The sequence below is a fragment of the Cucurbita moschata genome, unplaced genomic scaffold (assembly GCF_002738365.1).
Source record: "Cucurbita moschata cultivar Rifu unplaced genomic scaffold, Cmos_1.0 Cmo_Scf00022, whole genome shotgun sequence".
NCBI lineage: Eukaryota > Viridiplantae > Streptophyta > Magnoliopsida > Cucurbitales > Cucurbitaceae > Cucurbita > Cucurbita moschata.
This window is the reverse complement of record NW_019268538.1, coordinates 751,859-777,966: the sequence shown is the minus strand read 5'-3', so window position 1 is coordinate 777,966 and position 26,108 is coordinate 751,859. Positions and strand designations below refer to the sequence as shown.

At 37.3% G+C, this 26,108-nt stretch overlaps 4 protein-coding genes and 1 pseudogene across 6 annotated transcripts; 4 read left to right on the top strand and 1 right to left on the bottom strand.

Moving 5' to 3' along the window:
- The first annotated feature begins 259 nt into the window (after positions 1-259).
- On the top strand, positions 260-3,999 carry LOC111459284 (glutamate dehydrogenase 2-like). Its single transcript, XM_023102108.1, has 9 exons — positions 260-653; positions 739-852; positions 1,500-1,721; positions 1,830-1,904; positions 2,001-2,117; positions 2,228-2,478; positions 2,908-2,983; positions 3,058-3,144; positions 3,674-3,999. The coding sequence occupies exons 1-9, from the start codon at positions 546-548 to the stop codon at positions 3,857-3,859; spliced, it is 1,236 nt and encodes a 411-aa protein (XP_022957876.1). The 5' UTR covers positions 260-545; the 3' UTR covers positions 3,860-3,999.
- A 1,284-nt stretch (positions 4,000-5,283) lies between these two features.
- Positions 5,284-13,083, top strand: LOC111459283. 2 transcript variants are annotated; one of them, XM_023102107.1, is made up of 9 exons: positions 5,284-5,836; positions 9,712-9,851; positions 9,990-10,089; positions 10,207-10,305; positions 10,776-11,123; positions 11,521-11,613; positions 11,695-11,901; positions 12,378-12,667; positions 12,808-13,083. In XM_023102107.1, the coding sequence occupies exons 1-8, from the start codon at positions 5,435-5,437 to the stop codon at positions 12,642-12,644; spliced, it is 1,656 nt and encodes a 551-aa protein (XP_022957875.1). In that variant the 5' UTR covers positions 5,284-5,434; the 3' UTR covers positions 12,645-12,667; positions 12,808-13,083. The 2 variants fall into 2 exon arrangements, with proteins under 2 accessions (XP_022957875.1, XP_022957874.1); XM_023102106.1 differs by having other exon boundaries at positions 12,378-13,020.
- Positions 13,084-13,997: 914 nt separating this feature from the next.
- LOC111459534 (pentatricopeptide repeat-containing protein At3g18110, chloroplastic) lies at positions 13,998-21,284 on the top strand. 2 transcript variants are annotated; one of them, XM_023102486.1, is made up of 8 exons: positions 13,999-14,153; positions 14,230-17,830; positions 17,945-18,148; positions 19,421-19,511; positions 19,654-20,356; positions 20,441-20,521; positions 20,746-20,899; positions 20,994-21,284. In XM_023102486.1, the coding sequence occupies exons 2-5, from the start codon at positions 14,271-14,273 to the stop codon at positions 20,185-20,187; spliced, it is 4,389 nt and encodes a 1,462-aa protein (XP_022958254.1). In that variant the 5' UTR covers positions 13,999-14,153; positions 14,230-14,270; the 3' UTR covers positions 20,188-20,356; positions 20,441-20,521; positions 20,746-20,899; positions 20,994-21,284. The 2 variants fall into 2 exon arrangements, with proteins under 2 accessions (XP_022958253.1, XP_022958254.1); XM_023102485.1 differs by having other exon boundaries at positions 13,998-17,830; positions 20,746-20,907.
- Positions 21,285-22,289: 1,005 nt separating this feature from the next.
- On the top strand, positions 22,290-24,169 carry LOC111459864 (60S ribosomal protein L13-3-like). The gene is made up of 5 exons (XM_023102955.1): positions 22,290-22,396; positions 22,724-22,836; positions 22,934-23,067; positions 23,512-23,670; positions 23,773-24,169. Exons 2-5 carry the CDS (start codon positions 22,731-22,733, stop codon positions 23,992-23,994), a joined length of 621 nt encoding a protein of 206 aa, XP_022958723.1. The 5' UTR covers positions 22,290-22,396; positions 22,724-22,730; the 3' UTR covers positions 23,995-24,169.
- A 1,008-nt stretch (positions 24,170-25,177) lies between these two features.
- The window catches only part of LOC111459309, a 3,061-nt pseudogene continuing 2,130 nt past the window's right edge, over positions 25,178-26,108 (bottom strand).

Sequence of the window (26,108 nt, the reverse complement as noted above, 5' to 3'; positions counted from 1 at the left end):
TGTTTTTTTTAAAGTTCACGTCCATCAATATTTTCTTGTATTAATACAATTTAATAATTTAAATATTTGATTATTAAAAATGTCAATTATATTGTAATTAAGGCTTCATTAAAATCTTCTTTTATTAATTTAATTAACTTTCATCAACAATTAACAAAATATTTTGAATATTTATGATTTTGATTGGTTGTGTTATTGATTAATTATCCTTGAGGAATTATTATACATTATGAAGCCTGATTTATAGTTAGATTAAGTTGTATAATCGTCGTGTTCGTTTTGGACGCGGCAAACCCCTTTCGCCTTCTCGCTCCCCAAAAAAACTGACCGTTTGTTGCAGAACTTCCAAGTGGACTCGCATGGCGGAATTGGTCAACGTTCACATCGAAATTCAGGCTCAAATTTAGGCGCCGTTTACAGCTCCAATTACACCCCATCACCACTCTCCATTACACCTATCACTCAATTCATTATATTGTCTTTCCCTCTCCCTATCGCCCCTTTTTTTTTCTCTTTTCAATTCAGTTCTTCGAGGCTTTCCCAGCATGAACGCCCTAGCTGCTACCAATCGCAATTTTCGCCATGCCGCGCGAATTCTAGGTCTGGATTCCAAGATCGAGAAGAGTCTTTTGATCCCTTTCAGAGAAATCAAGGTTGTTCTTCTTCTTTTTTATTTTGGTTTCGTTTGTTGATTTTGATTTTAGAGGCTCTGATTGTTTGCTTGTGATGATCGAACAGGTTGAGTGTACGATCCCCAAGGACGATGGGAGTTTAGTGTCTTATGTGGGGTTTAGGGTTCAACATGACAATGCCCGTGGCCCCATGAAAGGAGGGATCAGATATCATCCTGAGGTGACTGGATTTTCTCCTCTTTTGAATTGATGTGATCGCTTGTTCTTTTCTATTCTGTCATAGTTTAGGCGTAATTGGTTTCTGGATGAGAGTATTTAACAGTTTACATCACTCCCCATCAAAAGATTTGTAGTTTCTATCAGATAAACGAACGGCTGCTGTTGATTGATCATAGTTTGCATGCATTTAGTTACGTTATGTTTGGGAGTTTGAGAGTACTTCGGCATGATTGAAAGCATTTTGTCATGATCAAAGGTATTTCCTCCTAAAAAAGTTTCAGGTTTTGAAAGTAATATGAAAGTTCTTTTAGAAATTGATGAACCAAGCATCTACATGATTTGTTTTTAAATAAATTTTACTAAAATGGTAATGATTAAAATACACTTGTTCAAGAAAGATCTTCACGTAAAAGTTTCACTTTCAAAAGTCATCTTAATGTGAGACATGCAAGGATTTTGCTTCCATGCGAGCTCTACTCTCAAACATCCGTTGGATGCATCCAAGGACATCACAAAGTACTGGTACTATAAAAATTTGACGTCAAAATCTGTAACTAAAAGGTCAACCGTTCTTCTTTTCGAGTATGAAGTCGGTTGTTTTCATTTGAGTTTTCTCCTTTACTGAATTGCTTAATGCTGTTACTAAAGGTCGACCCTGATGAAGTAAATGCTCTGGCTCAACTAATGACATGGAAGACTGCTGTAGCAGATATTCCTTATGGAGGTGCTAAGGGTGGGATTGGATGCACTCCACGAGAATTAAGCAGGAGTGAGTTGGAAAGGCTGACTCGTGTATTTACTCAGAAGATCCATGACCTCATTGGTATACATACTGACATTCCAGCACCAGATATGGGCACAAATGCGCAGGTTGAGTTCAGATAGTTTAAAGGTTTAATAGCATCCTTAATTTATAGGTTTCGAATATTTTCAGCAGCACGATTATGCTTAGTTCAGATATTTTAAAGATTTGTGCAGACTATGGCCTGGATTTTGGATGAGTACTCTAAGTTTCATGGTCACTCACCAGCAGTCGTGACGGGGAAGCCTATAGTAAGTAATCGAGATTGAAAATCCATGAAACTTCTCTGTGTTTGATGAATATCATTGAGTTATTAAGACCCCCTTCTCTTTTCTTTTCAATTTTAGGACCTTGGTGGTTCCTTAGGTAGAGATGCTGCAACTGGGCGTGGTGTTGTTTTTGCAACAGAGGCTTTGCTTGCAGAGCATGGAAAGAAAGTCAAAGGTCTAACATTTGTTATACAGGTACAGTAAAGTTCAAACTTGCAAACTTCTAATGGTCACAATGTTGTGTTCTCGTTGTAAAGATTCAGCATCTCAATTGAAGAAACCTTTATGAACTGCAAATTCGACAGGGATTTGGTAACGTGGGATCTTGGGCAGCAAGGCTCATCCATGAAAGAGGAGGAAAGGTTGTTGCAGTGAGTGATATCACTGGCGCTGTGACAAATCCGAATGGGATTAATATACCCGATCTTATTGAGCACAAAGGAAAGACCAATAGTCTAGTAAATTTCCAAGGTGCAGACGGCATGAATCCAAACGAACTTCTAGTTCATGAATGTGATGTTCTTATCCCATGTGCTTTAGGTGGAGTTTTGAACAGGTCTACCCTCTTTTTCATCTAGAACTCTTTCTTTGCTGTCAAATATTTTTATTACCCTTGAATACTAAGAAGATTTATATATATACACACACAAATATATACACGCGCGCGCACACACATATATATATACACGCGCACACACACATATATATATACACGCGCGCACACACATATATATATACACGCGCGCACACACATATATATATACACGCGCGCGCACACACACATATATATATACACGCGCGCGCACACACACATATATATATACACGCGCGCGCACACACACATACACGCGCACACACACACATACACGCACACACCCACACATACACGCACACACACACACATATATACATGTTGCATTGTTAGTAAACTGTGCAACACATTGTGGCAAGCTGATTCCATTTTTTTTAATCTTCCCAACTGAAGGGAAAATGCTGCTGGCGTGAGAGCGAAGTTTATTGTAGAGGCAGCTAACCACCCAACTGATCCAGAAGCAGATGAGGTAAGTAAGGTCTATAATTAATCTTGGATTCATACACAAGCTTAGATTTGTGACAGCTCTGGTTCATTGTGCAGATCCTATCTAAGAAAGGAGTCATAATACTCCCTGACATCTACGCGAATGCTGGTGGAGTCACCGTTAGCTACTTTGAGTGGGTTCAGGTAGCAAACAAACTAAACATGAACATTTTCACCACTTCAAAATTATTGATAAGGACTAAAATAGTGTATTTAAAACAATAAGAACCATATTAGAATGAGCTCAAAGGGTAGAACAAACCTAAAACGTATGATATGTTGGTGAACAAGAAAACGACGATTTGTCGATCTAAAACTTTTGGCAATTGTATCATTTTTACAATGAATCATTGCAGAATCTTGGAATAGTGTTAGAATAAACCTAAAACATATGATATGTTGGTGAACAAGAAAACAATGACTTTGTCGATTTAAAACTTTATGAATTTCCTTATGTATCAGTTTTACAATGAATCATTGCCAAATCTCGGAATAGCGTAGAATCAAAATACTACTACTAAGAAGACTCAGATGATTTGCTATATATGATCCAATTACTTTGGTTGAATTCTTTGATAAATGATAGCTTTGTCTTAAGGGGAAGCAAAAAACAACAAACTCAGGTTAGTGGTGAATAGTTCTAGCTAAAAGGTGTAGTTCATGGACTTTGCAGAACATTCAGGGCTTCATGTGGGATGAAGAGAAGGTGAACAAGGAGCTTCAAAGGTACATGACAAGAGCTTTTTATAATATCAAAAGCATGTGCAAATCACATGATTGTAATCTTCGTATGGGTGCATTCACTTTGGGTGTCAATCGTGTGGCACGAGCCACGCTCTTGAGGGGATGGGAGGCCTAGACATACATGAACTCTTCTTCTTTTAAGTGCTTAGATTATCAGCACTTACTGCATGCTGAAAGTAGTGTTGAATAAATTTATTGACATTACTTCCAAAAATTTAGTAAACTTTATCAACAGTTTAGCTTGAGGAAGTTTTTCTGAAATATATTGTTAGTTGATGTCTCCACTATGCTCTTGTTTGGTTCTTCATTTCATTGTTGTTCATTCTTGAGTTTCTCCCTTTGTTTTGTTTTGAAAGATTTAGACATGCATGTACATGTACCAAAGTTGGTTGAAACTTAGTTCTATCATGCTAAGAGCCGAAAGCTCGCCCTTTCTACGATGTTTGGACCAAAGTTGGTCCAAACTTTGACCGGTAACCGAAAAGTTAGAAATCCAAAGTTTAGATCAACTTTAAACTAACTTAAAAAATTCTTCCACGATCTTTGGACCAAAGTTGGTCCAAACTTCGACTAGTAGTTGGAAGGTTAGAAATCCAAAGTTTAGACCAACTTAAAAAATCCTTGTTTGGTCCAAACTTCGACCAGTAGTCGGAAGGTTAGAAATCCAAAGTTTAGACCAACTTAAAAAATCCTTGTCTGAACGTAATTCGACTTAATTTTTCAATTCAACATTATTATTAATAATTTCGTCTTTCTCTCATTCCTTTTCCCTCTGAGACATTTAGTCACTTCTATCTTCTTTCTCTAACAACAATATTTTTCACCTCTATAACTTTCTCGAACTTCATTATTTTTTTTCATACTTTTTTCTTTTATTTAGCAAAATTTTGGATTCTAGATAAAAAAAGAGAGATATTAGAGACCAAGAGGCAAAATAAGGAGGGAGAAAAAAAATATTAAAACAAAAATGTTTGTTGACTTTCATAAACAAAGTCAAGAAAACTTAACTCTTCTTTTTCCTTTAAAGAATAAAATTAATAATAAGATTTTTTAACTTATCAAATTAAGTTTAAATATTTTTATGAAAAATTTTATTTCTCTATTTTTTTTTAAAGAAATATTGTTAATGTCAAATTTTTTTATTTAATAAATATAGAAATAATACTTTCAACCTTAAAAAATAGTAGTGATTATTGATAGAAGTATATCGAGATTATCATATCAATATTTTTATCCAAATTTCTATAAGATTATTAGTTACATAGAAGATGAATTAATATGTCAATTCTATGCGTAAAAGAATTAAAGTAACATTAATAATATTAAATTTTAATTTATTTATTTAAAAAAAATTAATTAGCTTTTATGATATATATATATATATATTTTATAAAAAAAATTAAAACTTGTCCAAAATAAAATTAAAGAAAAATGAATGTGTTAGAAAATAATCCGTTCGTTAAGCGGTCGTTTTCTTACGGAACGGCGTCACGGAACTCGTAAAACGTGCCAGATAAAATGTAACCCCGTCTGAACCAACTGCCATACGAAGCCTTCTTCTTCGTCTTCTTCAACTTTTTCCTGAGTTCTTCTTCTTCTTCCAAAAGCTCCAATGCTAAAGCTTTCGCCATTTCCTGTGTGCTCTCTCGCATCTCTCTTCCAACTCAAATCTCTCTTCCTCTGATGCAAAATGTCATCGTCTTCGTCTTCTTCTTCTTCTTCTTCTTCTTCTTTCCTTTCTTTGTCCTCTTCTCCATCGCCGTCTCTGCAGAGGAGCTCCGACAGCAGCACGCAGGATTCGGAGGCGGAGCGGCGTCTTCGTGAGGCGGAGGACCGGCTCCGGGAAGCTATTGAGGAGCTTCAGCGGCGACAGCGGAAAGTAGCGGCGTGTGGATCTCATCATCACCAGAGCCGGGAGCAGCCCCCGCCGTGTGATCATGCCGCTTATGAGTCCTCCTGTGTGGCTAATGCCATTGGTAACCTTTGCCAGACCTTCCTCCTTTCCTATGGTGTTAGAGTTGGCATTGGTATACTTCTCCGCGCTTTCAAGCTCGCACGGAGACAGTCCTATTCCTCTATCCTTGATCTTAAGGTTTGTTTTGTTTGGGTTTATTCTCGTTTTTAAATTGTTGATTTTGGTATTCCTTATTGTTGTGTGATCGTCGATTGAAACTTTGAATTAGGGTTGGAAAATACTGTTTGATTCACTTCACAATTTAGTTTTTGTTACTATCACTGCGGTTGTTTCTTATTGCTGCTATGTGTCTGTTTGTATAGCTTCATGCAATTGTTGGTGAAATGTATTATTTCGCCATACATATTGGAAATGAGTTTGTATTGGAGGGGAATTATAATGAGATGGGGTTGGATCTTGCTGGAATTAAAAATAATATTTCCAAGTGTGCTCCTTAGATTTTTCGATTTTAGGATTTAACTTTTAATTTCAATTCTTATAAGAAATTTATGGCTATTTTGAATGTTAAATGAACATGTAATTTATGTCTGATGGCGTAATTATATTTCAATTGCTTCAATTATCTAAAATGAAAAAGCATCTCATTATAATGGTTCTCTCTTCAATGAGTTCTCCGGCTAGGTTGATTAGTGATGAGTTATCCCTTTCTCCCTTTTGTTGCGGCTCAATAGAACGCAAACAATGCCGTGGGTTTTGGATATGAAAGGGACAATAAGTTTTCACTGTCTGTGCAATTTGTCTCATTGTTCGTGACAGCTTTATGAGTTGGTTCAAGCTATCAAGAAGTACAAAATTCTTTGAAGAAACTAGGTGGGACAATTATGCTTGTTGGATAGATAAGTATTACAAGAGAGGAGTGGCAGTGGACGTTTCCGAAGTTGAACGAAAGGTAGCATATTGATACTGAGGGCCGAAACTTGGAAGATTAATTTTTTTTAATAGGAGGATTGAGCTGAAATCATACGGGTTATTTTCATCTCATATGGCTTCCCTTTTATGTGGCACATAATGAGATTGGAGAAGCTTTGGGCTTGGTTGATGATTTCTTGGTATGACCTTTAATTCCTTGAAGCTTTCTACTTCATAAAACTTCACAGAATTGGTTCTATGTGATGGCTAAAACTTTATGGTTGTTAAGGGTGATTTTTTATCTCATACAGCTCCCCGTTTATGTGATGCACTTAATGAGATTGGAGAAGCTTCTTGGGTTTGATTGATGTTGCCTGGTATGAACTTTAATTTCTTAAAGCCTTCTACTTTGGAAACCTTTATAGAACTGTTTCCATGTGATGGCTAAAAAGTTATGGTTGATAAGGAAGTTATTTGGATTCCCTAAAAGCTCTTAATAAAGGTTAAATGAATTTTGATGAAAACTCTCATGTGTGACGTAATGGTTGTAATCTTTTTAACGCTATTAACTGATTGTGTGGATTGTGACATTAACTGTGATATAATTATGTTATTGGATACACAGTTTTCTTCAAGACTAGTTTAAGATCCTCAAAGTCCTGCAGCAAAACACCTCTGAGTTGTGCGTCATTGATCCCTTTCTCTCAGTTAAGCATTATTAAGAAGCTAGGATAGGGATCAAACGATATTGCTTGGTGTTAAAGAAAAAAAAAAAAGGTTGGGATTAACAGTGGAAGATAAGGAATTGAGATTTTAAACTCGGGATAAATCTTTGAAGTGGCCGTTAACCCTCTTATGGAGGGTGGTTGGATACATGAAGTTACCATTGAAAAAGTGTAATAAGGACACTGATGCATTGGAATGCTTACGAAGGTTTTATTGCTTATGATAGGAAAACCTGAAGTTTGGAGAATCTCGTGGAAATTTGAGTCAAGATGGAGAATACTATATTGCCTCCATTCCTTCTTTAATAGTGACTATATTTAAGTGCAAATAGTGACTTATGTAAATGCCAAATATCTGAGTGGGTGAGTGAGTTATTGAGATCAATAGAATTTAGCTGAGGAGTTGTATAGCCAAGTAGAACAAAGAAATGAAGTAAGGGATGTCCCCATACCCAATGGAGTATCGTTTCCATTTCCTTGAAAATAAAAGGTTCGGGCATTGGCAATTTGGGACCCTCGATTTCTTCTTTCCTGATCTGTATCTGAGTGCAGCTTGATTCCTTATCACGTGAAGTTTTACCAACAAAGATGGCATGGAAGGTTGCAGTTTGCTTACGAATAACTAGACTGTAAGTAGTTGCAGCCCAGTAACAGTTATTGGGAGGACATGTGGATGAAAGATAACACCCTTGGTTTTCATCTTCCCTGAGCTGTAAATCTTGGTATGAGGCAAAGCTTTTTAGGTAGACAGCGCCGGTACAAACACCTTAGATTGTGAAGAGACTTTGATGAGGTTGAAATTTAGCTGACAACCTTCTATTGGGAAGGGATGAAGCATAATAGGGGATGCCATCTTATCCAATGGAGCATTATTTCCCACTCTTCGGAAGTATGAGGTTTGGGCATTGGGAAATTGGAAGTCAAGAATTTTTCTTCCATGAGCTGTATTTCAGTGCAGCTTGATTCCTTATCGCATGAAGTTTTATCCAACAAAGATGGCATGGAAGGTTGCGCTTTCTGATAATTCGACTACAATATATAGTTGTAGCCCAGTAGCAGTTTTTGGGAGGACATGTGGATGAAAGATAGCACCTTGGTTTTCATCTTTCCTAAGTTGTGTATCTTAGTAAGAACCTGGTATAGAAAGACAAACTTGGAGATAATTTTATTAATGATAAGTTATCTTTAATGGATGACAAACCCCCATCTGTATAGGGGAAGAGAAACCAAACCTAACAAACAAACTAACAGCCAAACATAAAGCCGGAAACTCCAATCAACTAAAATAATAATAATAATAATAATAATAATAAAAACCAAACACATCAGAAGTAAAGCTTTTTAGTAGAGGGTGTTGGCACAAACACTATACTTTGATAAGGACTTTGTTAAGGTTGAGATAGAGCTGACAAACCTTCTATAGTTTGCGGAACATATTAATATCAGGAACCTTTATCCATATGTTACTCTCTTGGAAAATTCATTTTGTTAAGTTTTTTCCTATTATACTCCTTAAAATTCAAGATCCTATGAAGGTTAAAGTTGTTTTCCCCATTGTACAACTTTCCTTGGAGGATTGAGAATTAATGATTGTGAAAACAAGAATACCACCTGAAGCTCCCTTTTTCAGATTGTTGTTTCCTTGGCAAGAATCAAATGAAGAAGCTGGCTACTTATTCTTCTTTTGCTAGGTTTCCAGTTCTTTAAGGTGGAGACTAATTAATATTTTTGGTTTAAGTTGCTCGATGCCCCCATCAGTGCAAGTCAGTTTGTCTTCTTTATTGTGTGGAACCCATTTTAAAAGGAAAACTGCAGTTTTATGGTCTAACATTATTGAAGTGATTTTGTGAGAGTTTTGGCTAGATAGAGAAATTGGAGAATATATTCTAAGATGTTCATTATTAGCTCTTAGACCTTTGATAAACCGTTTCTTTTGTTGCTTCTCTTGGTAGTCATCCAAAACACTTTTATAACTGTTCATCCTCCTACAATAAGCATCAAGGACCATTCCCTTTTGTAAAATTCATAGATCAATGAAATTTGTAGTTGTAAAAGAAAAGGGAAAAGGATTATCATTCATATTATATGTTAATCCTTAGATTAAGAATTAAATTGAAGTTGTGGTGGAATCCATGCAAAAGGTAAATAAAAAGTTGGAAGAATCACTTTCATTTCTCATTCTCATTTCTAATAGACATGGCTTATTGCCAGTGATCAATATGGTTTTGTTGAGAAAAATGAAACAGAATTAGATATTTTTGTGCTGGCAGATGATACTATTCTTATTTTGTGTGCATCAAAGATCTCTGATGCCTCTCACATGTATTTAATAATCTTTCATTTCTAATAGATTTCTGTTGCCCTTCATTTATCCCACGTGCTTGATTAATTTTTTTCCTCCTGAATACTCTTTCATAGCAACTTGTCTCAGAGAAAGACTTGATAGTAAGGGAAGAAGCTTGTCGGATTGGTTTGTTTTTTGGTGGTTTTACTGGGTCTTATCATGCCCTTAGATGCTTGCTTAGAAAGTGGAGAAAGAGGGAGACATCGTTAAATGTGTAAGTTTACAATCCATTAGAGCATCAATTTTCCCATTTTCATGACTTTATTGGTGTTTCATTTCCCCCTTTTTAATGCAAAAGATCGGGAATAAGCACATTCCATATTTATGACATTGTTTAAGGGATGATGAGCAGAATATTAGCAGGTTCAGTGGCTGGTCTGTCTGTTTTAGCATTGGATGACTCAAATCGGAGGCGTACTCTTGCTTTATATCTTATGGCTAGACTTGCTCAGGTACAAAAAGCATGAGTTTACTGTTGAGATGCAGTTTTTCTTTCTCCCGTTTCTTAATCTCCTTGTCTGTATCTGTGTTAACTTTCTTTCTTTTCATATTTCTCTTTTTAAAATTAGTGTACCTATAATTCTGCGAAATCCAAGAACAAGTTCCACCTTTGGGGGAGTCATTGGAGACATGGTGATTCTCTGCTTTTTGCCATGGCATGTGCACAGGTAGTTTAGAGCTATATGGATTCACTGCTTTTTGTCTTGGCTCAGGTTTGAAATAGATTTCAAGATCTCTTTGGTTCATAAATTTGGGAGTTTACTCGTTGATGGAAGAGTTTCTTGGACCTCCCTCCCCCTTTAATGAAAAATGGCTGGGATCAAAAGAATAGAGTAATCAGAAAGTATAATCAACAATAGTTTTCGTAAAACATGTTGTAACAAATCCATTAATTTCTTATCCTTAGTTAAATTAAATTGTAAATGTTGAATAATTTTATGGCCCTGAAAAGTTATTTATTTTTTTATTTTATTTGGCAGTTTCATCTTTTTCGTCAGAATTATGAGATTCTTTTTTTTTTTTATTAGAAGAACTATGGGATTCATCTCTGCCTTTATGATGTCAGCTGGCAGTACTAATCATTAATTTCTTTAATAGTATACCCTGTTTTATATTCATGATAAACTATTTGTTTCAGGTTATGTATGCCTTTGTAATGCGTCCTGAGAGCTTGCCACAATCATATCGGGACTTCATTCAAAAGACAGGGCCAGTTGCCGAACCTGTCTACAAGGCTGTACGAGATAGTTGTAGAGGCTATCCCATTGATGTTGCATCACTTTCTTCTTATTTGTCAGATAAAAAAATATCTGGCTATGAAAATCTAGGGGAATTTCCTTCAATTATTCCGTGTGATATAATCCATCCAGACACGAATTCGTGCATGGCTCACAATGGGAAGGCAGCATCAGCCACATTCAAGAAGACATTTCCTCTTTACTTCTCATTGACATTTGTACCATTTGTTGTTCTGCACCTACAGAAAGTAAGTTCTCCCTAAAATGCATTCTACTATTTTCCACAACCACGGTTGGCCCACCAAAATTATGTTCCTTGGTTAGAGCTGCCACTAGTTAGAATCGGTGGTTTTCTTTCGTTTTTTCATGAAAAAAAGGACTTTTCTTCAAGACTATGAAACGTACATGAGAAGGATGTACAAAAACCAAGGTGTTACAAAAAGTATCCGCAATTGGTCAAAAAATTGAAAATAAATACTTACACTAAGCGTCTTATTTTTTGATAGGTTTTTATTTTTAAATATATTTTGTTAGAAAGTTCACATGTTTTAGTGTATATATAGTCGTTACCCCCTTGTTTTTGTTGCTGAAATCGTTTTTCGATTTAGTTATTGTTGCTGATTACCATGATTCATGGTTTTGCAGTTCATGGATGCTCCCGGTCGCACCTGTTGGCTTGCTGTCAAAGGTGCAGTTCGGTCAACAAGTTTTTTGTCTGCCTTTGTTGGCATTTTTCAGGTCATTATTTTCCTGATCTTTCATGTTAATATCAGTTAAAATCTGTTAGATAATGTTCTGAAGTATTTGGGACGATGCTAGGCGGTCATTTGTTTGCATAGGAAAGTTGCAACCAAGGACCACAAACTCGTATATTGGGTTGCCGGTGGGATATCTGCCCTTTCAGTTCTTTTAGAGAAGAAGGGAAGACGATCTGAGCTAGCTCTCTATGTTCTTCCCCGTGCAGTAGATTCTTGGTGGTATATCTTGGTCAATCGCCACCTGCTTCCAAACATAAAAAATGCTGAGGTATTTTGATTACATCAAAATCAAATATGATTGTTGGAAATTAAAAGTTAATGCTTTGCAGTGGGGATCAGTTGTCCACACCTATCTAGGTCCTAATTTTTTTTTTGATTCTATCTTCAACAATTATACCATCCAGCATTATATTTCCTCGTATGTTATTGGCCTTGAATAACTAGCCATATCATGTTGTAAATGCACTCAATCGAAGGTATGTCGACCCTCGAGAGAGATTAGCAGTGTGTCTGCTTGGATCCAGTGACATGTTGAATAATTTTAAGCTTATAAGATATAATACTAGAGCTTATAAGATATAATACTAGATATAATCGAAGGTATGTCGACCCTCGAAGGAGTATATATTTGTGTTGGAAAAGATTAAGCTTATAAGATATAATACTAGAGCTTGGTAAACCTGATATCTGATGTTCTGTTGAATTCCCAAATAACATTTTCCTTCTGTTTGGTAATATGAACAGGTCTTCCTATTCTCAATTTGTATGGGAGGAATCATGTATTACTTAGAATATGAGCCAGATACCATGGCTCCATTCCTCCGAGGTCTGATTCGTCGCTTCCTCGCAAGCAGAATCAGCAATTCAGGCACATCTTCCAGTCGAGATGTTTCACACTCTTATTTAAACACACTCGACGCCATGAAGAAGCCAAATTTGGAGGATGGTAAGGAAGCCGAAGCTGCTGCACGGTCTGAGAAGTACAACCTTGAATCAATTCCAGGCTTATAGAACAGGAGTTCACGAAATGCAAGGTAATGGGATACATGCTTTAATTTTCTTCTTAAATAAAATTCCATTGAGTTGGTTGATTGAAAAATTAACTATTAGCCAACATTCGATTGTCCTCATCGTGACATTTAATTTTATGCTATCTTGGCATGCTTTCTACTAGTGCTGGGATGTTACAAGAACCATGTGATAAAAGGAAAGATTATGCAGGAAATTTAACAGATGGAGCCCTTTCCTTTAGTTTTTTTCTTTGGTTCGGCTCCATTTGTCTTTTCAGGGGATTTATTCTTGTTTTGTATGCTGTTGTATCCTTTAATTTTCTTCATGAAAGTAATAATAAGAACAATGATGAGCTTTTAGGCTTTAGTTTGATGGTGTAGATACATCTACCACAATTTTTCGATATGGATAATCTCTATGCTCGACGGCTACTCCGTTACTCCTCATGCCTACTCATGCATCTCAATAACTAAGCATGCCATCCATGTGTCAATTTCTTGGTTGATTTCCATGAATGTTCGAGATAGTTTGGATTTTTTATGACATTTAGGCTCGATTCTGTTTTATTATATACTCATATCATACTACTCCTTGGGAAAGCTCGAACCACCTTCAATAGAAGGGATTGAAGGGAATATGACACGAAGCTGACACGTGAATTGTTAGAGAATACCTATGGGCATGAGAAAACTGTTTCTAAGAAACTCAGACAAATTTGTCTTTATATTTCTCATTTGGTATCTTTGCTTCCCCTTTACCATAAAGAGAATAACGATTTGTTATATTATTGAACGCGTTAAGTTTCGAGTATAAATTAGTTTTAAAGGATTTTATTTCTAAAAAATAAACTATTCTCCGTTCCAATAAATTAACATTGATGTTAGTTTTGAGAAGATTAGTCAATCCTTCAACACCTCATAATCGGTCCAAACATTAAAAAAAAAAAAAAATTACCTCACCATCTTCGTTATCTTACATTAATGTTTGGAACCGTAACTAGACTCGCTTATCAAAATCCATATTGTCATTATCATTCAACTCCAAATTAACTATAGAGTACGAAAACAAGCGCAAGAATGTCTACATAGTCATAACTCAACTCTCAAGCATTACTCATTCATTTTAAGATTATAAGTTTATATCTCTACTCACACATTTATTCATTTTACCTTCTCTAAGTAAAAAATTAAACATAAATATTAAATGGAATCCCAAGAACAATGTAGCTATTCAAATGTATTTTTGAGGAATAAATGAAAAGTTTGAATTTTTTATTTAACTCCCAAGTCATAAATAAAAATAATAATGAAATTTCGTTCATCCCACTTCAAAGCAAAAATATCTCTCTTCCAAGCTTCGCGGCACTATATCCAGATGACAATTGCTATCCGAAATGAACCCATATATAAATATATATAGACAAGCCAAAGAAAACCCACAAATTCATAGCCAATTGCTGTTGCTATCTTCCCTTCCCAAGAATTGAACTGAACCCAGTGAGGCTTTCAGGTTACATTTTCTTCATCCCTCTATCTTTGAATCAATCGGCAAGTTTCTCGTCATGAAATAGTAATTTATTGCACAGTTATAGTAATTCCCATACTCTCCTCCGCGGTTTCCATTGCTATGGCATGTTCGGCGGTGCTTCCGTTGGCCTTCGCTTCATCTTCCAAGGTATGTAAGCCCACTTCTGCTTCTTCCATTGAACAGAGTGAAACCAATACAAATACGTCTCAGCAATTTCGCTATAGTAGAGCTTCTCCTTCTGTTAGATGGCCCAACCTCAAGTTAACCGAGAGTTTTCAGCCGCCGTCTCAAACGCAGTTCACGGTTTCTTCCCCTTCGCAGACCCATGGGGTCGATGAATCGGAGGTTTCTATTAGAACCCAAAATTCGGAGATTAGAGATGGGGATTTTGTAGAAGATGAGTTAGAATCTATGGTGATGGTGAGTGATGAAACTCAAGAGGTTTTAGGGAGGCCTAGCAAGACGAGAGTGAAAAAGATGACCAAATTAGCACTCAAAAGAGCGAAAGATTGGAGGGAGAGAGTGCAATTGTTGACTGATAGAATTTTAGCGTTGAAACAGGATGAATTTGTGGCTGATGTGTTGGATGATAGGAAGGTTCAAATGACACCCACTGACTTTTGCTTTGTAGTGAAATGGGTGGGGCGCTCGAATTGGCACAGGGCTTTGGAGGTGTATGAGTGGTTGAATTTGAGGCATTGGTATTCACCCAATGCTCGGATGTTGGCTACCATCTTAGCAGTGCTTGGAAAGGCCAATCAAGAAGCGTTGGCTGTAGAAATTTTTACCAGGTCTGAGTCTGCCATTGGCAATACTGTCCAAGTATACAATGCGATGATGGGCGTATATGCACGGAACGGTCGGTTTGTTCAGGTTCAAGAGTTGCTTGATTTAATGCGTACAAGAGGGTGTGAGCCTGACTTGGTGAGTTTCAACACTATGATAAATGCACGTATGAAGTCGGGACCGATGTCACCGAATTTATGCCTTCAATTTCTAAATGAGGTTAGGAAGTCAGGTGTTAGACCCGATATAATTACGTATAATACTTTAATTAGTGCTTGTTCCCGTGAATCAAATCTTGAAGAAGCAATGAAGGTATATAATGATATGGAGAGACATAATTGTCAACCTGATTTATGGACTTACAATGCTATGATATCAGTATATGGGAGATGTGGGCTGGCCAGCAGAGCTGAGCAGCTGTTTAAGGAATTAGCGTCCAAAGGGTTCTTTCCAGATGCAGTGACGTATAATTCGTTATTATATGCTTTTGCTCGAGAAGGGAATGAAGAGAAGGTAAAGGAGATTTGTGAAGAAATGGTAAGCAATGGATTTGGTAAAGACGAGATGACATATAATACAATGATCCACATGTATGGGAAGCAGGAACAGCATGACCTTGCGTTCCAGCTTTACAGGGATATGAAATTGTCTGGCCGAACTCCTGATGAAGTTACATACACTGTTCTTATCGATTCACTTGGAAAATCTAGTAAAATAGAAGAAGCTGCAAACGTAATGACTGAGATGTTGGATTCCGGAGTCAAACCCACTTTAAGGACATACAGTGCTTTAATATGTGGGTATGGAAAGGCCGGTAAACCAGTAGAAGCCGAGAAGACATTTGATTGTATGCTTAGGTCTGGGATTAGACCTGATTGTTTGGCATACTCGGTTATGATTGATCTCTTTCTTAGGTTCAATGAGACAAAGAAGGCAATGTTCTTATACAGGAAAATGGTGCGTGATGGTCTAACACCAGATGGTGCCCTCTATGAGGTTATGCTTCGAAACCTTAGGAAAGAAAATAAATTGGATGAGATCGACAAAGTAATAAGCGATATGCAAGAACGATGTGGTTTGAATCCTCAAGTCATTTCTTCGATTCTTGTAAAGGAAGAGTGCTATGATCATGCTGCTAAAATGTTGAGATTGGCCATTGACACTGGCTATGACCTGGACCATGAGACCTTATTATCTATTTTGAGTACATATAGTTTGTCTGGCAGGCACTTAGAAGCTTGTGAATTACTAGAATTTTTGAAAGAGAAGACTTCAAATTCGAATCAGCTGGTAACAGAATCGATGATAGTTGTACTTTGTAAAGCTAAGCAAATAGATGCTGCTCTAGTGGAATATGATAATACAACTAGAGGGTTTGGTTCATTTGGCACAAGTTCCATAGTGTATGAATGTTTGCTCCAAGGATGCCAGGAAAAGGAACTCTTTGATATAGCATCTCACATTTTTTCTGATATGATGTTCTATGGTGTCAAAATTTCGGAAAGCCTGTACCAAGTCATGATGCTTATGCACTGTAAAACAGGCTATCCTGAAATAGCCCATTATTTGCTGGAACGTGCAGAGCTCGAAGGGGTTATAGTAGATGATGTCTCTACATATGTTAACATTATTGAAGCATATGGGGAACTAAAACTATGGCAGAAAGCTGAAAGCTTGGTTGGAAAACTGAAGCTAAAACTAGCTACAATTGATAGAAAGATTTGGAATGCATTAATACAAGCTTATGCCAAAAGTGGTTGCTACGAACGAGCAAGGGCTGTTTTTAACACCATGATGTGCAATGGTCCTTCTCCTTCAGTGAATTCCATTAATGGTTTATTGCAAGCATTAATTGTTGATAATCGATTGAAGGAGCTTTATGTTGTTGTCCAGGAGTTGCAAGATATGGGCTTCAAGATAAGCAAAAGTTCTATTCTTTTGATGCTTGATGCATTTGCTCGAGATGGAAACATATTTGAGGTGAAGAAAATTTATCATGGAATGAAAGCTGCTGGTTATCTTCCAACAATGCATCTTTACAGGAGTATGATTGCATTGTTATGCAAGGGAAAACGAGTTCGGGATGTTGAGGCCATGCTATTAGAAATGGAGGAGGCGGGATTTAAACCTGATCTATCCATATTGAATTCCGTAATCAAGTTGTATGTAGGAGTTGAAGATTTCAGAAATGCTTCTAGAATGTACCAGCTAATACAAGAAACTGGACTGACACCTGATGAGGATACTTATAATTCCTTAATTATAATGTATTGTAGAGATTGTAGACCAGAAGAGGGGTTGTCACTGATGCATGAAATGAAAAGGCGAGGTATGGAGCCTGTGTTGGACACCTATAAAAGTTTGATTTCAGCCCTTTCTAAAAGGCAGCTAGTTGAAGAAGCAGAGGAGCTTTTTGAAGAGTTGAGATCAAATGGATGTAAATTAGATCGTTTTTTTTATCATGTAATGATGAAGATGTTTAGAAATACAGGAAATCATTTGAAAGCCGAGCGCTTACTTGTCATGATGAAAGAGTCGGGGATAGAACCCACTGTTGCCACGATGCACTTGTTAATGGTTTCCTATGGCAGTTCTGGCCACCCGAAGGAAGCCGAACAGGTTCTCAATGATCTGAAAGCAACTGGTATGAACCTTGATACATTACCATATAGTTCAGTAATTGATGCATATCTTAGAAAGGGGGATTACAACGGTGGAATTGAGAAACTGATGGAAATGAAGGCAGATGGTATAGAGCCAGACTATAGAATATGGACGTGCTTTATTCGAGCTGCAAGTTTGTCTGAAGGTACCGGTGAAGCCATTATCATTTTAAATGCGTTGCGAGATACAGGATTCGATCTTCCGATCAGGTGCCCACGAATTTTCCTAATGTTAAAGCAAGACAATGTTTCATTCCTCTTTTAAAATGATGCTGTCGAGTAATTTTGATAACTAGCCATTTTAAGATAAAGATTCTCTCACAGGCTTTTAACAGAAAAATCACAATCACTGGTTCTGGAGGTTGATCAATGTCTAGAGAAACTTGGAGCCATGGAAGATGATGATGCAGCATTTAACTTTGTCAATGCTTTAGAGGATCTGCTGTGGGCATTCGAACTTCGAGCAACTGCATCATGGGTTTTCCAGTTGGCGATCAAGAGAAATATATACCGACAGGATATATTCAGGTAAATTAATTTGTTCATTTTTTGTCTGTCAAATTTATCATGCCTACCATTACTGAGTTGTGGAAAATTTGGCTATTCCTTCGATTCTGTCAAGTTGTCACATCCAAGCTACCGAAGTTTGAATTTCCTAACGTTCTTCGTCTTTGTGTGCTAAGACTTCGCGATTGAGAATGTGATGTCCCACATTGGTTGGGGAGGAGAACAAAACACCCTCCATAAGGGTATGGAAACCTTTCCCTAGCAGATGCGTTTTGAAGCCGGGAGGGGAAGCTCGGAAGGGAAAGCCCAAAGAAGACAATATTTGCTAGTGGTGGATCTTGGCCGTTACAAATGGTATCAGAGCCAGACACCGAACTATGTGCCAGCGAGGAGGTTGTTCCCCGAAGGGGGGTAGACACGAGGCGATGTGTCAGTAAGGACGCTGGGCCCCGAAGGAGGGTGGATTTGGTGGCAATCCCACATCGATTGGAGAAAGGAAGGAGTGCCAGCGAGGACGCTGGCCCCGAAGGGGGGTGGATTGTGATGTCCCACGTTGGTTGGGAAGGAGAACAAAACACCCTCCATAAGGGTATGTAAACCTTCCCGAGCAGACGCGTTTTAAAGCCTTGAGGAGAAGCTCGGAAGGAAAAGCCCAAAGAGGACAATATCTGCTAGCGGTGGATTTGGGCCGTTCCAGAGAAAGATCATCCATTTATAAATAAGTAAAACATCTATCAATGCCTTGTGGTGCATTCATCATCCACAAACGATTGAGATTCACACTTAATGACTTGTGAAAAGATGTTGCCACCTCTTCAACTTGCGGTTTTTATGTAACTGCATGACCTCCTTCTATGGTCGAACTAGGTGGGCCATGTCATTGGAGTCAGCATGATGTTGATGGCTGTTTGTGGTGGCTCACCTGGAAATGATGGATGGATCCTAGGAATTTTCATGATTACCAATGTCTTTTTCTATAATGTACTACGTTGTTCATTTGCTCAGAAAAGTGTCATTTTGTCGATTGACTCCGACTTTTGCACTTTGGTTGGATTTTGCGCTTGAGAACCAATGCCTCTTCCAAGGTTGGAGTTATGGTAGCATGTGGTGACTCTAAGGGGCATTGATCCAAATCATGGGCGGTCATGTTGAATAGATGAACAGATTTTGAACCCATACTTTACATTATGTTTCTTAGCCTTATTGTAGCCATGTTATGAGATTGAAGACAATTTGTTTGGTACTATATTGAACTATTCAATTACTTTCTCATGCGTTAGTCTAATAATGCAGGGTAGCTGACAAGGACTGGGGTGCTGATTTTAGAAAGCTGTCTGCTGGTTCAGCTCTTGTTGCTCTGACTTTATGGCTTGACCATATGCAGGCTAGTTCTTTTCCTACATTTAACCAATCTCCCTCACATTTTTCCCACTCTAAATTCATTTATGAAAGAAAATCGATGGCAATACTCGAAGAACATGACTAAATTTATATATTATTCTATAATGTCTGCTATATAATTGCAGGATGCATCCTTGCAAGGTTGCCCAGAATCTCCAAAATCAGTTGTTCTGATCACTGGATCAGCAGAATACAACATGGTTTCGCTCAATAGCACACTAAAAGTATGCCTGTGGGAGATGGGTTCTCCTTTTCTTCCTTGTAGAACACGGAGCGGTCTCCTTATAGCGAAAGCTCATTCTCTCAGGATGTGGCTAAAAGATTCCTCTTTCTGTTCAGACCTTGAGTTGAAAGATGCCCCAGCTCTCCCAGAATTAAATTCGATGAAGCTGATCGATGGATGCTTCATAAGACGAGGCCTTGTTCCTGCATTCAAGGACATAACTGAAAGACTGGGGTTTGTGAGGCCCAAGAAATTTTCTAGGTTGGCCTTGCTTCCTGATGAGAAGAGGGACAAGGTCATTAAAGCTGATTTAGAAGGTAGGAAAGAGAAGCTTGAAAAAGTGAAAAAAATGATCAAGTCTGGGAAGGTGAGGAGGATAACAAGGATTAAAAAGAGAACATACCATCGTAGCCTGAATGCTGTGAAGAAAAATTAGAAATACTTGGATGGTAGAGCTTATGGTAATGAAGTTATTGTCACCTCCAGCCATGAATGGTGGTTTTAACATAACTTTTCATTCTAACAATGTTGTTCACTCTCTACCGTTCGCGTTCTTTGTGTATGTTCGATCTTCTTTTGGGCCCGAGGATTGGAAGAACGAAAAGGTCCGTATTTTCTTTCTTTACTTTATTTTCAATTAATAGAGTAACTAAGGTGATGATTGGACATTTTTCCTATGCTGAATTAAGGTGGAACAAAGCTCGACCGACCGTTCGGTATTTAGGCATCAACTCCACATGTACATTGTCGGTGCTTTTTCTACAATAAGGGTCAGTTGTTTGCTTGTGTTCTAACTGGATTCTCATTGATTTATGGTGTTTTAGACACAGTTGGTTTTGGGTTTCCCCTTAAGATTTTTAAAACGCGTCTGCTATGGAGAGGTTTCTACACTCCAACCAACGCGGGATCTCAATATCACCACCATTCATGTGTAATGTTGGTTTTTTTCCCTTGCTATTGATTCTCGTATATGCCATTTTTTCCATTGATGAAGGTACTTCAAACTAATAATGGATCATGAAGCAAAAAATTAGTTAAAAGTACGAAATTATCCCAACAAACTGCGAATCGGAGCATGGGCAGGTTTACTCATCGATCTGTTCGTCCTGTACTGGATGACTCAAACCAGGATCGGGATGCTTGCTCAGGTGCAGAGGTTCATCCACTTCACCTATGAGATTCCTTAATCTATATCCCTGTAAAACTCAATTCTTTCTTACGAAACTTCTCTTTCCCTTCTAGGGAAGCATTGAAGATATGGTGATTACTTGCAGCCTGCCATTTTCACAGGTAATTCATCAACTTAACAAGCTTGAATCTTCTGACAACCGTTATTATTTATGGTCCTGGATGAATTTAAACTTTTGTATTGATGAAGATGAACAAAGGGTATGAGTTTATGACGTAGCATGTAGCATCCATTAATGTATATATAGATAGTATGCCAAAAATACAATTACTTGGAGTATATTAGATTGTCATGAACTTGTGTGGGATTTCATATCTGATTCAGTTTGAGATTCTTTTTCCATGCTATTTGTTCATCTCTGTTGTGATTTAGATCTTTTGTTCTTGTCTTTGCTTCTGTTGGACATGTTTGTACCCAACTCAAGTATGTCTGTGCTTCTGTTGGACATGTTTGTACCCAACTCAAGTATGTCTGTGCTTCTTTTGGACATGTTTGTACCCAACTCAAGTATGTCTGTGCTCAATGAACATCATGATGCATTGCCTTCTTGATATTGCCCACTGAATTGGTTTGCGTTTCCAAATCCTATATATATAATGTTGTGATCAATATTTTTCAAATATATGTAAAGAAAATTCCCATTTTTTTTAAATGTTGTTTTGAAATTTACCCTTCATTGATTATAATATAATTTTTTTTTTGGATGATTATGATTTAAATGATATATTAACTAGTTGATGGCAAACTAATCACATTATAAAAAAATTGGTCCCTTTAGATTGAACTTAATTTTAAATGGGTCACTTGTTCTTTTAACGACTCGAAAATTTTACATATTTTCTCTAAATTTTACTCGACCTTAATATAGTTAAATTGAGGAGAAAACTCTAGTGAAATATTTCAATTTTATTAGCTTAAATATTGTAATGACAAGAAAAATTTGTGAATTTGATCGTAGAGATTAAATTGAAAACGGTAAAATTAGAGTAGGATTCTATTTGAAATTAAACTCAAACGAACTCGATAGAAGCTAAATTGGTAATTTGACCTAATTGTTCGATTTATTCGAGAAAAAACCTAAAAATTGATAGTCAACTAGAACGTACCTCCGAGCATTTACTCTTAGGGATTCAAATTTTTATTCTCACTCGCCCATTCAATTTTGTGTTAAATAAGTTTATAAATTTAAACATTTGTCTCATAAAATTTATTTATGAACAAAAAAAACTAACCAAAACGGTGGACAAATTAATTTTTTTATGAAGGAATCCAGTGTAATGATAAGCCGGCCCAACAAATCTACAAATTTGTAAAAGAAATAACCCGGTCCAACAGAACCGAAAGGAGAGTCCCTAGGGTTTTGTCAATGGCCGTATATATGAAATTTTAGTGGCCATTGAACGCAGAAGGAACGGAGTGACTGGAATTGCCGAAGCGGGCGCAGAGAAAGAATAAGGTTCTTTTCAATTTCTTGTGTTCCGTTCATCTGCCTGCTTCAATTTGATCTTCGTTTCTTAAAATCTACACAATGTCAGATTAGGGTTTTTAGTTCCTTAAGTCTGCTTAAGCTGCTCAGAGTTCTGTGTTCGCATTAACCCTGTCTTCTTTGGAAAATAAAATAGTTAAAAACTTATATTGACATATATATGTATCAGTATGTTAAACGGAAATTATCTTGGTCGATGTTACACATTTTGAAATTTTATATTTTGTGATACACACTGAGCATATATGAAGTTTTCTTTTCCTTTGGTTGGAATTGCCAACTCAAATGATTGAGCAGGTAAGCCATGAAGCACAACAATGTTATCCCTAGTGGGCACTTTAGGAAGCATTGGCAAAATTATGTTAGAACTTGGTTCAACCAACCTGCTCGGAAAACAAGGAGAAGGAATGGTGAGTGCCCGGTTTTTATTGCTTGTTCAACCATGGTTAAATGTTTTGCTCTGTTGTGTTTACTGATTTTGATTTTTCTTGTGTAAATCGTCACTAGCTCGTCAGGAAAAGGCTGTGAAAACTTTCCCTCGGCCTACTGCTGGACCACTTCGACCTATTGTTCATGGACAGACATTGAAGTATAACATGAAAGTCAGGGCTGGCAGAGGCTTCTCTTTGGAAGAATTGAAGGTGGGCTAATTTTTCAGCTTCCGCAACTTTTTTTTTGATGATTTTTGCATATATAATTCAGTAATTCTGTGTTTTGTTTTACTTTGACCGATCAAATGTTGAAATTGCGTCGTCATTTTTTCAATCTCAAATGTAAATGAATGGAAGATCATGTGCAAACCTTTGGTTTTTCTTTTTTGTATAATTTGTGCTCTGGTTCTGTACTTGATAAAATTGATCTTTTGCAAGTATTGCGAGCATGGCATGGAGTTTTGCTCTGGAATATATCAGCACAACTGTGAATGTTGATTGATGTTTATCTTTGCTAGAACGTATTATAGTTGAGTAGTGAATCCTAATTAACATGTTTGCACGTTTGATGATCGTTTGGATCATATGATCAAAACATTTCTCTGTTGATACTTCTAGTTCTCAAGATGATTGACATTCTTTTTCAAAAATCAGGCAGCTGGCATTCCAAAGAAATACGCACCAACAATTGGCATTGCAGTCGACCATCGTCGCAGAAACCGCTCCTTGGAGAGTCTTCAAGCCAATGTGCAGAGGCTGAAGACTTACAAGGCCAAGGTGGTCGTTTTCCCACGACGTGCTCGCAAGTTCAAGGTAACTCCTCCAAATTCCAAATGCCAAAGCATGCATAACTTGCAGTGTTTTATATTTGTGGGATTGTCTGATATCTGGTCATTTACATATCTGTTGATGTAGGCTGGTGATTCTACTCCTGAGGAACTAGCAACTGCCACTCAGGTCCAGGGCTCTTACATGTCTATTGGACTAGAGAAGGCACCAGTTGAGCTTGTGAAGGTAACAGAAGAAATGAAATCTTTTAAGGCCTATGACAAGCTTCGTGTTGAGCGAACGAATGCTCGCCATGTTGGTGCTCGGTTGAAGAGGGCCGCCGAGGCAGAGAAGGAAGAGAAGAAGTAAATGGTTCAAAGGTTTTAACTGTGCGCCCATATGTTTTGAAACGAAAATTCAAGTTTGCTAGTGTACGGCGTTGAAATTTGGTACCTTTTTCCCTAATTTATATGTTCAAACCTGAATTATGAGTTCAATTTTGAAATGATTAGAGATTTTTTCTATGATGCATATGAACGAACATGCGCAGATTTCACAGGTGTTATACGATACCTAGATAGTTATCTGTGGCTTATACTATTGAAATATACTATTAGTCCCTATGATTTTGGTCGGTTCATATATTTTTAAAGGGTCTTAGTCTTCACTGAGAAACTGGTAAGGTGAGAACCAATGAAGCTTTCAAGAGGGCACCACTTCATTCTCCAAAGCTCTCGAGTCTTGGCTCGAGGGCATTTCGCCACTTCAACTAATGCGGATGCGGATGCGGTTCCCTCAGTGTGAAAGAAGTGATGAAGGGAAGCTTCCGGTCAAACCACATTTGTTGCCTGTATAGTTTGATGGAGCACAGATCTAGCAATGCATTATTGGTATTGAATATATGGTTAGGTTGTATTGAGTCGAATTAGCTCCGTTTTTTTCCATTGTAGAAGAGAGATCCTTTCTCTCCACTTTCTACAATAATGAATATTCACAGACTGCTAAGTGCAAATAATGAATATTCACAGACTGCAAGTGCAATGGATCCTCTGACTCTCAATTGAGTTACCCTCCTAAGTTACGGCTCCAATTCAGGAGGCTATACACTGGTCAGAACAAGCCACCTTTGTCTTTTCTTTTCTTTTTAACGGAACAAATCTAAAAGTGACAAAAGACTGTAAACACAAGCAAGATGCCGGACAAATTCTGCGGAGATAGCAATTGTTGAGGACCCATTGTAGGCTACTATTTCAACATTTCGGTTAGACTGTTGCCAGAGTTTCAAGAATGTTTAAATCGATGGCTAGATTTAAAGATTCTCGTTCGTATTTCATCTGTGTTCCCTTTCTACTATTTTCAGGTTCTCTTCGCAAGATCTTTGTATGAATTGGGAAGTCTTTCTTTCACTAATTCTGCCTATTATTTACTTACTATCTCTTTGGAGTTGTATCTTTGAGCGCTCCTCCCTTAACATTAATTCAATGAAAAGCTTCATTGAGGTAATGATCATGTACCAATAAGAAGGCTCTGCCTGAAATAGATACGAGCAACCTGCTACAAAATACACCAATATAACATAATTCCAAACACGGACAAGTTATCATCCCATTGTACACAGCTTTATGCACAATTGCTCTCTCTTTTTTTTTTTTTTTACTTCTCATGCAAAAACACGCTCCAAATTTCTCAGGTTCATGATTTCTTAGATATGGAAGTCTGAAATATTAATACAAGACAAATATGAAAAGATCCCTTAAAAGTATCCACCCAGTGTTGCAACCTACAATAACATACATTAACCATCAGTTTCACCTGTGTGAGCAGCTTCAAGAAGCATGTCTTCCTGGCTCGTCATCTTCTCCTCGCCTGGACTTTTCCTCGTGATTGGCTGGTGGACAAGAAAGGATATAATCTCACTCATCATATCTAATACTCAAAAACAACCCTTCTAAGAAAATTATTTGATGGCAAACACTAGAATAATGTTAAACGTTGCAGGATAGTTACTTTCTGAGAAAGTTGAACAAAATGTGCAACAAATAATTAGAACCACATAAATCAGACATTGAATTCATTGGTATGGCTGTCAAGGCTCGTACATAGAAGACTTGGATTAGAGGAAAGCAAAGCACATTCAAGGAAAAAACGAAACATTTCGAACACGCCAGGAAGTTAACCAGATGCTAGATTTCTCACTACTATATGATCCACTGTATTTAATACGAATTATGAAGCTCTTTAATTAGTAAAGTCGGGGGCTTTTTCCTAAGGTCCCTTCGCTCAAAGATGATGTCTTATCTACTGTACTGATTTCTTCCTCTCCTGAATGCAGATGTCTTATCATTAAAAGAATATTCACTTGGGGTAAAGGTCAGCAGTTACGGACCTTAGGACCTAAAGTTCATAACGTCAAAATGGTAAACTAGTCCAATAACTCAAGAATGTGATAGCCGGAAAAAAAAAAAAAAAAAAAAAAAAAAAAA

Bases quoted from the DNA above. Each gene is read 5' to 3' on its own strand.
- LOC111459864 (XM_023102955.1), top strand. From the start codon at position 22,731: ATGAAGCACAACAATGTTATCCCTAGTGGGCACTTTAGGAAGCATTGG. The intron at 22,837-22,933 runs GTGAGTGCCCGG...AATCGTCACTAG, and splicing joins GAAAACAAGGAGAAGGAATG to CTCGTCAGGAAAAGGCTGTG. The intron at 23,068-23,511 runs GTGGGCTAATTT...TTCAAAAATCAG, and splicing joins TCTCTTTGGAAGAATTGAAG to GCAGCTGGCATTCCAAAGAA.
- LOC111459534 (XM_023102485.1), top strand. From the start codon at position 14,271: ATGGCATGTTCGGCGGTGCTTCCGTTGGCCTTCGCTTCATCTTCCAAG. The intron at 18,149-19,420 runs GTAAATTAATTT...CTAATAATGCAG, and splicing joins TACCGACAGGATATATTCAG to GGTAGCTGACAAGGACTGGG. The intron at 19,512-19,653 runs GCTAGTTCTTTT...ATATAATTGCAG, and splicing joins TATGGCTTGACCATATGCAG to GATGCATCCTTGCAAGGTTG.
- LOC111459284 (XM_023102108.1), top strand. From the start codon at position 546: ATGAACGCCCTAGCTGCTACCAATCGCAATTTTCGCCATGCCGCGCGA. The intron at 853-1,499 runs GTGACTGGATTT...CTGTTACTAAAG, and splicing joins GGATCAGATATCATCCTGAG to GTCGACCCTGATGAAGTAAA. The intron at 2,984-3,057 runs GTAAGTAAGGTC...TTCATTGTGCAG, and splicing joins CTGATCCAGAAGCAGATGAG to ATCCTATCTAAGAAAGGAGT.
- LOC111459283 (XM_023102107.1), top strand. From the start codon at position 5,435: ATGTCATCGTCTTCGTCTTCTTCTTCTTCTTCTTCTTCTTCTTTCCTT. The intron at 10,306-10,775 runs GTAGTTTAGAGC...TATTTGTTTCAG, and splicing joins TTGCCATGGCATGTGCACAG to GTTATGTATGCCTTTGTAAT. The intron at 11,614-11,694 runs GTCATTATTTTC...GGACGATGCTAG, and splicing joins CCTTTGTTGGCATTTTTCAG to GCGGTCATTTGTTTGCATAG.